At 52.4% G+C, this 13,678-nt stretch overlaps 1 protein-coding gene across 1 annotated transcript in view; it reads left to right on the plus strand.

The window, feature by feature from the left end:
• TTLL12 (tubulin tyrosine ligase like 12) overlaps positions 1–12,402 on the plus strand; it is a 36,377-nt gene extending 23,975 nt beyond the window's left edge. Inside the window, exons 7-14 of the mRNA XM_031938914.1 lie at positions 2,398–2,514; positions 3,588–3,782; positions 7,397–7,508; positions 8,358–8,509; positions 8,604–8,685; positions 9,043–9,111; positions 9,714–9,858; positions 11,129–12,402. Coding sequence (XP_031794774.1) covers positions 2,398–2,514; positions 3,588–3,782; positions 7,397–7,508; positions 8,358–8,509; positions 8,604–8,685; positions 9,043–9,111; positions 9,714–9,858; positions 11,129–11,280 — 1,024 coding nt within the window. The 3' untranslated portion in view covers positions 11,281–12,402. The remainder of the gene's footprint in view (positions 1–2,397; positions 2,515–3,587; positions 3,783–7,396; positions 7,509–8,357; positions 8,510–8,603; positions 8,686–9,042; positions 9,112–9,713; positions 9,859–11,128) is intronic.
• The last annotated feature ends 1,276 nt before the right edge of the window (positions 12,403–13,678 follow it).

Here is a 13,678-nt window from a genome sequence, read left to right on the forward strand (position 1 = left end):
CACACTGTAGTTCCCTTTGTGTGCCTAGCTGTGTGTTGGGGGGATGTGGTCTAGACTACTAGAAATAGGGAGTACTCTCTAATTTTGAGCTGTTAACGAGACTAGGGAAGCCATTGGTAGGGAAGTACAGGGTAGTTGTTAATTGCCAAACATGGGTTGTTGCACCCTTGCGTTCTGCAAGTTGGGACGGGTTCGTTATGAAACTCTGGGCAGGCCCTGGCAGGGAGAGCAGAGCTCTTAGTGTGGGGCATTTAGCCAAAGGAGTGGCCTCGGCCTAGGGGAGGGTCGTCCTGCAGAAAGGAAGGTTACGCTCAACCAGCCCAGTTGTGAGGTTGGAATATGGGGGGAAAGACCCCGGGGAAGAGAGACTGCACTGCAGGCCACTTGGCGCTTCCCCAGCACCACCGCCTGATGGAAGCTGTAGGGACCCTGTTGTGCCTCTGTAGGTAGGGATGTGACGACACTAATTGCAGCATCTATGCTCCAGAGTCCTGTGCGGCCATTGTCATCTCCCCTTGTGGCCCACAGAAGCTTTTCCTAGTCTCCAGCATTCTGTCAGCTCTCTGCCTAATCCCCAAGAGGGGGACACTGAAGCCGAACCTCCTCAGGCTCAGGAATGAACCAATTCCCCCCTCTTGTGTTCTCCCAGTGGGTCACTCCAAAGCCATCCACTCCTTTGTCATGGTAGCATTTTTAAGTTTGCTGAGCACTTTACAAGTTTTGTCTCATTTAATCCTCAACAACAAATCTCTGAGGCAGATACAATTAAAAAATTATCTCCATTTTACAAGTAGAGAAACTGAAGCAGACCAAGTCTTCTCAAATGCTTTCTCCGACGGTATCACTTGCTATCTTACTGTCACCTTAAACTTTGTCCTTTGCTACTTCTTCCATCCTCTGGCTCACCCCTGGTTCCCTCCTGAGGATATTGCCTCCCAGCCATTGTCCCAGCCAGGCCTTCCAGAGACCTCCCGTCCTTGCCCTCAGTGCTCTGCCCTCCCCCATTGGCCTTGTTCCCTGAGTCCTTTTCACACAGTAGAGATCCTCACCATTTGGCCACGGCCTCCCCCATCTGCTGCCTTCCCTGCTGGGCACGTTCTGAAGCTCTCCGGAGCACCCTCACACTGTGCTCATGGGGTTCCCACCAGGGTCAGGCCCTCGCCGCTGCACGGCCACCCCGCTCCCCCTGCCCTTAGATGCTCCTCCTCATACCCAGTGAGACAAGTGGAAAGAGGAGAACGGGCCACCCCCATGCCCAGCACCAGCGAGAGCCTGGTGCCCCACAGACAGTGTGACTGCCCTCACTGTGGTTTGGTTCCCTGACGTTCCCCTGGTAATGTGGTTGTGACTGACCCAAAATGGCGCCTGGAGTCCTGCACTTTTGTCTTACTGGGCCGCGGTTGGGGGACCTTGAGGCTTTTCCCTGCCTGGACAGGCCCTAACAAGGTCATGAATCTCTCTAAACCTTCACCTGGACCATGTGGAAAAGAGAGCAACACTTGCCTGGCCCCCATCTCTGAGGCTGTGGACAAACAGGAGTAAATGCTCATGCTCGGGGGAGCTGCTGGACCCTTGACCAGGGGCTGGTCCTCTGACCTTTCAGGGTCAGGAACGTGACCTGAGCAGTACTTTAGTGGGGATTCAGCAACCAGAATAAAAGGAGATGGACAGCCGGATGAGATAGCTTGTGTTGGCCACGGAAATTAATTCGTCGTATATAGCCGTGTCATGCCTCGCTGCCAGTAAAAATAGGTTTTGGTCCCACACCCCAACAGACATGAACTTATTACTTAAAAGCTAACATAGATCTGTGCTGTATGGAAATCGCTTTGGCAGCTGGGCAAAGGCTTCCTTGAAGAAGGGAGGGGCGAGGGCAGGGAGATGACTTAGAAGGTCGTCACAGTGGTCGGAGAGGGTTAGGGCTTGGCTTAGGACAGACTAGAGAGAGGGCACATACTGTGCGAGATGTTCCACAAGGAGAAATTGCAGGCTGGGCACCAAGAAACAAGTAATTTAGACCCAAAATGCCCTGTGTCTTCTGCCTGGAAACATTCACCTGTGGATTTCTCAGTCTAGCAAGAAGGGGATGATCAGGTCACATGGAGAGGGCAGACAGGACAAGAAAGAGAAGGAAAGGGCTTTGAGATTGTAGTCAGAAGGGAGCCATAGACCACAGATTCAGACCTTCACAGCCATCAAGTCTGAGCCCCTCCTTAATTTACAGAATGGAATGGTGTGCCCTAGGTCACACTGCTGACAGAGTTGCCAGGCTGTATTTGCACTCGGGTCTCTGACCCAGCTCTGAAGCAGGATATGACGGGTCTCCTCTGGGCCCCAGAATGCCTTCCACCAGTAAGTGGGAGAAGGCCCCATATGCTCCCTTTTGTTTCCACCTAGGGTTTACACAGATCTCCAGCAGGTGCTCAACAACCTTAAGCATCCCCAGTTCCAGTTCACCAGCATAGAGGCTGAGGCAGACATCCTGTACAACTTCTCCCATTTCAAAGATTACAGGTATGGGCAGCTCGACATCTCCCTCTCCAAGCTTTCTGTAAGACATTACGTTCTTTATACCAGTAATTTCCCATCCCCAGGTACTCCTCCTGGTCAAAACCAAAAGACTGTGGTCAGCTGCATTGTACTCCTGTAGTCCTTCAACCCTTTTTTAGTTTTCATTTTCCCCAGTTACATGTAAAAACTTTTTTTGTTGTTATATATGTACCTTTTAAAAAAAAAAAAATTCCTTAATGAATCATGTTGGGAGAGAAAAATCTGAACAAAAGAGGAAAACCATGAAAGGAAAAGAAAGGAAAAAGAACCCAAAAAAAGTGAACATAGCAAGTGTCAATTTACATTCAGTCTCCTTAGTTCTTTTTCTGGATGCAGACACATTTTCCACCCAAAGTCTATTGGGACTGCCTTGGCTCACTGAACCACTGAGAAGAACCAAGTCTTTTAAAACTAACTGATCACCGCACAATCTTGCTGTTGCTGTGTACAATGTATTCCTGGTTCTGTTTGTTTCGCTCAGCATCCATTCACATAAATTTTTCCTTAATAAGCCTGTTGATGCTGCCAGGAAAAAAAATAAAACCATGGAAAGTTTTCCATGAACAAAGTGGAATATACTGTATCCGATGTACTAGCAGTGTTCTGGGAGGAACAGCTGTAAATGACTGTTATTCTCAGTAGTACAATCATTCATGACTGCTCTGAAGGACTTGGGATGAAAAATATCCAGAGAAGGAAGTGATTGTGTCTGAGAACAGATCAAAGCACTCTTTATTTCTCTCTATCTCTCTTATTTTTAACTTAATTTTTCTCCAGGGTTTTTCTTTTCTTTGGGATGGGAAATCCATGTTTTCTCTCACAACTTGACTTTTATGGAAATGTTTTACATGACTTAACGTGCGGTTTCTTAGTTGTGGATGGGGACAAGAGAGAGAGCCTATAACTCCAAAATCTAGTATTTTTCTTCTACAAAATGGGAATCAGGATTTTGAGTTGGAAGGGATGTCGTGAAGTCCCATTGGCAGGATGGCTGTGATGCTATTTGGTGTAAATGAGAGTTTTTACTGTGATTGTAGGAAACTCAGTGAAGAAAGGCCTCACGTGATGCTCAATCAGTTTCCTTGTGAGAACCTCCTGACCGTGAAGGACTGCCTTGCCTCCATCTCCAGGCGAGTAGGGGGCCCGGAGGGGCCCCGGTGGCTGCCCAGGACCTTCAACCTCCGCACAGAACTGCCCCAGTTCATCAGCTACTTCCAGCAGCGAGAAAGAAGGTAAGGCATTAGTTCCAGCATGCTCAAGGACTTAGGTGTCCGCAGCCTTTCTGCATGCTTTGCCATCCCAGCCCCCTTTGGAAAGTGACCCCGGTTTCCTCGTGTATAAGGTGAGAAGGCTCCTGCCTCCAGCAGCACATGGAAAGCCTTGTCCAGGTGTCTCAGCCACCAGGTGAGCCCCCAGGCCTCCTAGAAAGGTGAGGGTCAGCGGTGGCCATTCTTGGCACCCCTTCTGCCTCCCTGCTCTCAGAGCTCATGGGGACTCGTCTTCTCGCTGCTGCTGGTTTCCCTTTTGTTGAGGAAGAGACTGAGCCCCATGAGATGGGTAAGAATGCTTGTGCCCAGCTCCATGGACAGTGTGGGCGCCTGGCAGAGCTTTTTCTTGACTCTGGGCATTCTTCTTCCCATTTCTCAGAACACTGCACTTTTTCTCATGACGTCAGTCTGGAGAGCACATTCCCCCCATTTTACTGGTGGTTAGGAAAGTGAACACTAAGAGGAGCTCAACAAACTAATAGGTAGCAGTCAGGATCTCCACTCTGCCTCGTTGGCTTCTGCTCCATGACACACCAGGAGACACCCATACCACAGAGTGCTAGTCCTGGAGTCAGAAGCCCTAAGTTCAAATCCGACTTCAAGAGGCTCACTTGTGGGACACTGGGCAATTGTCCTGTGCCTCAGCTTACTCATTTCTAAAATAGGGATAATGAAGCACCTCCCTTGGGGTCATTGCGAGGAGCAGCTGGTTGGGGTTGGGTCAGTCAAGATGCATTTCCAGAAAAGAGACAGCTTTGAACACAAGTTCCTCTGCAGTGGTCCCTTGGTCTGACATGTCCATCTCTCTGGGTAAGGGGTGCTCAAGCATTGTGCGAAGAGAGCCTGGCAGTGGTGGAGGATTCAGGGTAGGACACGGTGGCCAGAAGATCAGGTGTATGAAGCGTAACAATGGTTGGACAGACTGGCCTAGAATAGGGATGTGGCACCCTATGCCCCATCACCAGCATGTCAGGAGGAAGGCCTTTGTCAGGAAGCCCTTCCCGAAACCTCTCCCCTCTGGGCCAAGCAGAACCAGTTAGTCCACACCAGAGGGCCTTTCCAGGACATGCAGGCAGTGGTCATGAACCCCCTTATCCACGTTGAAGCGTCCCTCGTTGCCACATGTTCCTAGTGAAAGACGCTGTCCAGAAGAGGAAAAGGCTGCTTTGGGAAGAACTGGATTACTCTGCATTGGAGCTCTCCACTCACTGGGAAGGCTGTAAAGGAGACTCCTTTTCCAGCCTTTGCAGCCAGCTAGGAAAGCATCTGGTTGATGGATCTGAAGCCTCTCCACCCAGGATCAGGGAGCCCCATGCCAGACTTACAGGGGGAGCATGAGAATCATGGGTGTCCAGAGGAGCAGAATGTGCTCTGGCCGTCTCAAGAGCCCATGCCTTTGCAGCACTGTGTCACAAGACTCATTGGAGGGAACCAAGACTGTCCAACTTTGGGGAAGACACACAGCCTTCCACACGGGTCTTTTGAGCCTCCAAGTGGAAAAAGGAATGGACAGTTTCAACTCAGCCCCTTAGAGTAGAACCAGGACTCATGATGGAGGCCACAGGGAGTCAGATTTGGCTGTGCATGTGAGAAAACCAGTAATAAAGAGAGCTTTCCAGAGGAAAATAGCCAAAAAGCAGCATAGTGGTGGTACAAAGGAAGCGAACTCTAAAGTGGGCCAGCCCAGACTCTGCTGCTTCCCTGGGTCTCTACCTCTCAGTCTGTACGTCAAGGAGGGGGCCGGCCTGAGTGCTCTTTCAGGGCTCCTTCAGTCCTGGCAGCCAGGATTCTAGTCAACTTGGTCCTTGTACCAGAGAGCAGGTTGCCCATCACTGGAACTGAGGCTGGAGGACCACTTGTCATAAATGTCCAAAGGGATTTCTGCTGGAGATCAGGACTTCTTTTCACGTACTCCCAGGATGGGCAGGTGCCGCTCTCGGCCACCTTGGCTTTGAGCCAGACCTGCCTTCTCCAAGTCCCTCCCTAGGGCTTAGGCTCAGAGGAGGCATTGAGAGTGGATAAAGTTTAGTTCAACATGCCTATATGCAAAATGAACATGGCCCTCATGCCTTCCTAAGAGACTAGATCACATGCCAGTCATTTAGAAGCCCTTGGGAAGTCTTACCTGCCACATTCGAACCCATCAGGAAGATATCAAAATTTCCTTGCATCACAGGCCAGATGGAAATCCCTGGCTCTTCCCATAATTCAAGCTTCTTACAATGAAGCCTGGGTATAAATCTATAAATCTCACACCTCATACCAAAATAAAATCAAAATGGGTATATGATTTGGGGCATAAAGGGTGATTCCATAAGCAAATTAGGAGAGCAAGGGATAGTTTACCTATTTTTGGAGAAGGGAGGAATTTATGGCCAAAGAAGAACCAGAGAACGTTATGAAATGCAAAATAGACAGTTTTGATTATATTAAATTGAAAAGATTTTGCACAAACAAAACCAATACACACAAGATTAAAAGGGAAGCACAAAGCTGGAAAAAAAATTTTACAGCCAGTGTTTCTGATAAAGACCTCATTTTCAAAATATATAAAGAATTGTGTCAAATTTAGAAGAATACAACTTATTCCCCAGTTGAGAAATAGTCAAAAGATATGAACAGACAGTATTCAGATAAAGTTAAAATCATCTGTAGTTATATGAAAAAATGCTCAAAATCACTATTAATTAGAATGTAAATTTAAACAACTCTGCAGTATCTAACCCCTTAAACCTTTCAAATTGGCTAATAGGACAGGAAAAAAAAATGATAAATACTGGAAGAGATGTGGGAAAACTGAGAAACTAATGCATTGTTGGTGAAGTTGTGAACTGATCCAACCATTCTGGAGAGCGATATGGAATTATGCCCAAAGGGCTTTCAAAATGTGCATGCCCTTTGATCCACTACTGGGTCTGTATTACTGGGTTCCCAAGGAAATCATAAGAGAGGGAAAAGGACGCACATGTGCAAAAACATTTGTCGCAGCTCTTTTTGTGGTGGCGAAGAATTGGGAAATGAGTAGGTGCCCATCCATTGGGGAATGACTGAACAAATTATAGTATATGAAAATAATGGAATATTGTTGTTCTATCAGAAATGATGAACAAGCAGAACTTAGAAAGGCCTTGAAAGATTTACATGAACTGATGCTGAGCGAAACAAGCAGAACCAGGAATACGTTGTACACAGTAACAGCAAGAGTATGTGATGATCAAATATGGAAGATTTTGTTCTCAGTGGTTCAGTGATCCAAAGCAATCCCAATAGACTTTGGACAGAAAATGCCCTCTGTATCCAGAAAAAGAAATGGAGATTGAATATAAAGCAGCACATGCTATGTTCACCTTTTCTTTTTTTTTTTTTTTTTTCCTTTCTCTCCTGGTTTTTCCCTTTTGTTCTGATGTTTCTCTCCCAAAATGATTTGTAGGGAAATGCGTTTTTCAAAAAATTATATGTACTTGTATAACCAGAAGAAAAAAAAAAAATCTAAAAAAAATTAAGTCTGGGATCTTGGGGAGAGGAGGTCAGCAGGGGTGGATGCTGAGCTATCTAACCAAAATTGTTTTTGACCCCAGGGGAGAAGACAATCATTGGATCTGCAAACCTTGGAACTTGGCTCGAAGCCTGGATACTCATGTCACTAACAGCCTCCACAATATCATCCGGCTCCGGGAGAGTGCCCCGAAGGTCAGTCAAATTAACACTGGCCAGATGTCTTCTCCCAGCACTGCCGAGCGGGCATGGCTAAACTTTAAAAACAGAAGTGAAAATTGCATTATTTACCTATTTCACAACATCGAGATGGCCTTTGCACATCTTCCCATCACCTCCAGGCTCCCCATCCTTGCCCCTTTTGGGTTTGGAAGCACTTCTCCAGCTCACTGGTACTCGTGCTAGGGCTTGTATAAGTTTCCCCAAAGTTGAAAATTCTGTATGCTGTATGGCTCTGCATGTGGCTCCAGACCTTTGTGCCACATGGGGAGGAGAAGGAATCCTGGGCTGGTCCAGGTCCCCCGAACTTGTGGGGAGGTCGCCCTATGTGAGCCTGACAGCTGTGTGGGGCTGCAGGGCTGGGTTGGACCAGCTCGCATCCGTGTTGGGATTGGAGAGAATGCGTTCCAAATTGAGGTCAAGGAAGCTCTTGTGACGTAGGGAGGCCTGGCAAGCTTCCCGGGGAACATCTGGTGTATCCGGTGACTCTCCGTTAGGCAAGCAGCCCGGCTCCTGTGGGCCCAGGTTCTTGTACAGGGAGCAGGCAGGACCCGGCACCTCAGGTTGGCCTGGCTCTGACTCCCTGAAGCCCGGGCAGTGGGCCAGGCAGGTGAGAGCGCCCCAGGATCCCCGCCCAGGCAGCTCTGCCCTGCAGGAGACGGCCTCCCCCTTGGGATGACCATTTTTTAAAGTAGTTTTTTCCTACTGCTATATTGGGGTCAGGGGGAGTGCACGTGCCAAAGCTTGCTTTGAGCCAAACCCGTCACGGGGGAGGCAGCCCCCGGGCATCATGCCCATGCCCGCCTTGTCCCTCGTCTGCCCCAGGTGGTCTCCAAGTACATAGAGAGTCCCGTCCTCTTCCACCGAGACGACGTGGGAATGGTCAAGTTTGACATCCGCTACATCGTGCTGCTGCGCTCCGTCAGGCCCCTGAGGCTCTACACCTATGACGTGTTCTGGCTGCGATTCTCCAATCGGTAACTCTGGGGGCCGGGGGTGAGGGGTGAGGGGGTTGGGGCAGGGCACCGGGGCTCCACTTTTACTCTTCCTTCTGTCTGTCGTCCGTCCCAGGGCTTTTGCGCTCGATGATTTGGATGACTACGAGAAGCACTTTACCGTGATGAACTATGACCCCAACGTGCCTCTGAAGCAGGTGAGCAAGGGAAGGCTCCAGGTCCGTGTGAGGACCGGCCAGAAGAGCTGCGGGCTCCCAGCCTTCCCACAAAGCTTCTGGCTCGTCAGACCTCATGGTACCAGCCTGGCTCATGTGGAGGAGACGATGAACAGGCCCGGGTTGTGCAGCCATGGAGGATGGAGAGGCTCTGCGGGCCTGACCCCGGGCTGCAGTGGGGAGGAAGAGGGGCTTTGGAGGGCAGTGTAGCCCAGTGTGACAGCAGCAGGAGACCCTGCCCTGAGCACCCAACCCCTGTCTGCAGAGCCCATGAGGCAGAAAACCCCATCGGGGCCGGGAGGCTGAGGGCAGTCGGTCTCACGGGTTGCTCTGTTTCAGGTTCACTACGATGAGTTCATTCCCCTGTTTGAGAAGCAGTACCCAGAATACCCGTGGCAGGACGTGCAGGTGGGTGAGCCTGTGGCAGGTGTCCTGCTGACCAGGGGAACCCAGGCAGGGGGAGGAGCGTACAAGACACACCTCTCAGAGGGGCTTTAGGGTCAGGGCACACTCAGCCCAACCAGTGACTCATGGAGTGCGAGGGTCCTTGTCGCCTCTATCAATGAGAGTGGAGGGGATTGTCTCTGGTGTCAACTTCTGGCCTCGGCCCTGCCTCCCACGGCATTCTGACCGGACATCGGCTCCCCATGGCAGAGGCCTTATCCAGCGCCTGACCCTTTCCTTGGCACTCATAGGTGACCCTAATTTTGGGCCTGAGAAAGCAGCCCCGTTGGGTCCCAGGTCAGCCGCCAGTGGCCTGGATGTTCCCCTGCTGTGAGATCCTCCCAGATGGCTGGTCCTTTGTCCTGCCAAGGAGGGGGAGTGGACAGGGGGCACTTGGGAGCCCCCAGTCTTGGAGATGAGCAGGCAGGCCTGGGAGGAAGTGCCTTTGAGCTCCTAGTAACCCCCCAGCAGGCAGCTCTGACCCCTAGGCCAGGGTCCCGCAGGGGTACCTGCAGCAGGCCAAGAAGTCCCCTCTTCAAGCTCTCATGCCGTCCTTCCCTCCTCAGGCTGAGATCTTCAAGGCCTTCGCCGAGCTGTTCCAGGCGGCCACTTCCAAGCCTGCCCCCCTGGGGATCTGCGACTACCCCTCGTCGCGAGCCGTGTACGCCATTGACCTCATGCTGAAGTGGGACCACTGCCCTGCATCCAACAGTAAGAGCGCCCACGCCCTTCTCCCCCGTTTGTGGCAGCCCGTGCTTTCCCTCTCGGACCTTTGCCCTCAGAGCCGAGCCCTGGGGAGCTGAGGCTCGGGTCCTGGACTCAGGCCAGTCCAGCATGAGCACCATCGCAGCCTCTCTCCCCAGGGCCCGTGCTCCTGCACCCCTTGCTGCCCCCTCCCACCGGGCTCTGGCCCCACAGCCCAAAAGGTTCTTGCAGCCAGGACTTCGTTGGTCTGGGAGGCAAAGCAGGGGCCTTGGTTTTTCCAGTTATAAGCCCCTGGATCAGGGGAGGGGAAAGGTCAGCTTGTGAAGGCCAGCCTCCAGCCCCTGGGGAACAGAGGCCCAGAGACCAAAGATTCGTGGGCCCAAAACAGTCAAAAACCAGAGAGCTGGGATTTGTGTCTGTGGCTCCTGTGGCGTCCACACCCCAAGCAGCCACTTGTAGAGGCCTCCGATCCCCCAAAACACCGCCCTCTCTGAGGGTACCCCAGTTCTCTGCCTGAGGCTAGGGATGGCCCCACCTTCCAGGAGGCTCTGCATACAGACATTGGCCCTATCCTACGTGCGGTTTATGATCCTTTTCTCAGATATTTGTCAAAAGAGGGCTTGGGGAAAGAGCTGGTCTGTACTCTGTCTGCAGGGATGGCCCTGAGGGGGGGCTCTCAGCTGGGGTACCCCAAAGCCCCCGGGCGTCCCTTAGCACAAATGAAGTCCCCCTCTGGGCCCAAGGCTCAGGATCGTGGGGAGGGAGGGAGGGGGTCCAGAGCGCCCAGAGGAGGGGCCCATGGGAAGCTGGGCCCGGTGGGGAACAGTTTTCTAGACTTGCCCAAGTTTGTGTTTGTTCCTAGAAGCAGCAGGAGCCTCTGAGAAGGGGCTGAGGAGGTCGGTCCCGTATTGAGGGTGTCTGAGCAGGGAGATGAAAGGCGGCAGCCTCAGGGAGAGAAGGCCCAGGGCAGAGCCCCAGGGGAAAGGGCCTCCGGAAGGCAGGGGTGCAGAGGAGGCAGCAGCCAAGGGGGGTGGGGGAGCAGAAGAGGAGATGCCCCAAGTCTACACTTGGCAGGGTGGGGTGAATGTATATGTGTGAACCACAGCAGGAGCAGAGGAACCTGCAGACCTGGACAGGTGGGTGACCGGGAGGAGGGCCGTGTCTTCCTCTAAGGCAATGGGATGGAGAGAAGGGCTGGGCAGGGGGACATGGTGAGCGGTCCGGTGCCACCGGTCCCAAGCACCCCCAAGGGTGACCTGTTTGTGTTTGACCCCAGGCAGGAAGGTGATGCAGCCCCAGATCCTCGAGGTGAACTTCAACCCTGACTGCGAGAGAGCCTGCAAGTACCACCCGAACTTCTTCAATGACGTCTTCAGCGCCTTGTTCCTGGATGAGACCAAGAACTCTCATGTGACCTGTATCGTCTAGGTCCCTCGAGCCCCCTCCCCCCTTGTGCTTCCTTCCTAATGGGCTTCAGGGTCTCTCCCTCTGAGCCTCCCTGCAGGCCGGCAGCCTGTGGGGGGGTTGGGATCTAACATGCTGGATAGAGTTGGGCAACATCCTCTAATAGCCGGAGGGACAGGCCACCGACCGCTCCCGGTCACTGGTTGCATCCAGTTTGCCTGGGGGGCAGGACCCTGGGTCCCTCTCAGCCACGGCCTGGGCAAGGAGGCCTGTGGGCCTGTCTTCTGTGGCCGGCACCAGGAAGCGCTTTGTCCAGCAACCTCCCCCTCCCCAAGGGGAAGCTCCAGGAACTGTCAGATCTCCCATTGTGTCATCCCCCCTTAGCAAGAAGGAAACTCACCAGCAGTCTCACCATCCTGTCCAGATGCCTCCACAAAGAGGTCTGGATGTTTGCCAAAGAACCTTTTCTTCTGGGGGACTTCGGGGTCCCTGTGCGGTGATTTAGTCACCAAGCACTTTTCTTCACAATTATCAGAAATTGTTGGGAGGGCTTGTATTTCCATTTTACAGATGAGGAAACTGATTCACAGGAGGGGAGGGGACTTATCACACGTGACAGAGGGGCTCAGACATCAACTCACACAACTAGCATTTTTCCAGGATTCAGGAGTGTAGCCAGACACACACTCGCGCTCACACGCACCATGGTCTGGCTGGGCCGGCTCCCCTCGGTTTTCTCTAAGTCCTTTGTAAAAGGTCTAACGATGGGGAAGAAGTTTTGTGGCTCTCAGTCTGAGAAAGGGGAGCGTAGTCCCAGGAGAACGGCCGTCCTGGTTTCCTGTCTGGCCTGAGCCCCTCCCTGGCTCCTGGAGGACAAAGCAGGTAAGAGGCGTGAAGGCTTTGTGGTCCCATATGGTGGCGACCCATGGGAGAATGGCCGCCGGGTTCTCCAAGGTGACGCCCCACCACCCTTGCTGAACCATAGCCCAGGGAAGCTGCACTGCCTTCCTCGGCTGAGGCCTTCTGGATGAACTAGGATCATTGAATGTATGGGACCCCTCCCCACTTAGGTTTCCTCTCCCAGAGAGCTGTTCTTTGCCATGATTCCTTTGCAGATTTGTAATCACAATAAAGTGTTGCCTCCTATTTTAAGTCCTCCTGCTTAATCTCCAGACAGTTGTGGGGGCTGTTTGCAAATAAAAATCTCAAGGTTGGTAAGAAATGCTCTGGAGTCTCGGTCCTCCTTGAGGGCTCCTCCCCCATCCACAGCCACTGCCCTCCTCCCATCCGGGTCACCGCCCAGCCCGGCTCTCAGCTCCCCTTCCCCCTCACTACCTGGCCGGCCACTGCATGCCCCTTGTGCCCAGGACAAGGGATCTGGAGCCCTTTCATGCAAACGCAGGAGAGTGGCAGGAGTGTTTGAGGGACTGAACATTAGTAGGGGAGATCCTGGAGGCTTCCAGCAAGAGGCGTGGGCGGTCTGGGAAGAAGAGACCAGTTATACTGGGGGAAGTGAGGGAGAAACAGATTCTGGGCATGGAGGGCTAGTGACTGCAGAGACTCCTAGGGTGGGGAGCTTGTGAGAGTACAGGACAGAGGACAAGGAAGGGGCAGCAAGGCTGGACAAGAGGCACTGAGGGTGTGAAAAGCTGAGTAACTCTAACATTGGATCCTAGAGGCGATCGGGAGCCCCTAAAGTTTGTCCGATTGAGGAGTGAGATGTTTAGATTTATACCTGGCCAGAATCACCCCCACAGCTGCTGGAGGGTACCCTTAAGCAGGCAGAGATTGGTCCTTTTGGGGGGCCATGAGGCCCAGTGTAGACATTTCAGGGGGCTCAGCCGCTCGGACAAGGTTGCCTGTCTGGGAGCTGCCAGCACGGCCCCTGCAGACAAACCAGGCCAGGGAATGACCCAATAGGGGCGAGAGTGGGCAGGCAGGACAGGGCAGCCTAGGGGACTGGGCAGGAGCAACATGGGTACCAGAGCTCCAGCTTTGGTGGGATGGCATGGCCCAGCAGAGGAAGCCAGACAACAAGGTGCAGTGATTTGTTTCAGCAAGGGGCCCCAGGGAGACCGGAGCAAGGGTGGAGAGTGGGAGCAAAGATCTCACCTGAATGGCAAGGCCGAGGGCTGAGCAAAAAACTGTTTGTGAATGGGCTTCAAGTAAATTGGGTGGGGGAAGAACATTAATCAAACTAAAGTGGGCTGGTTTTCTAGAACATATTTGTAGACACCTGTGGCTTTGGCCTATGGCTTGGCCGTCTCAGAAAGGTTCCTTGTTTAAGGAGGAGACCTGCCTGGTCCTCCATTTCTGTCCCCCAGCTCTCACTCCGTCCCCTCCACCCTTCTGTCTTCCATCTCATCCATTCTTCAAGTGCCCTACCCAGATCTTCTAATGGAACTTGTCTCTTTCTCATGCA

Source organism: Sarcophilus harrisii, chromosome 5 (assembly GCF_902635505.1).
Source record: "Sarcophilus harrisii chromosome 5, mSarHar1.11, whole genome shotgun sequence".
Taxonomy (NCBI): domain Eukaryota; kingdom Metazoa; phylum Chordata; class Mammalia; order Dasyuromorphia; family Dasyuridae; genus Sarcophilus; species Sarcophilus harrisii.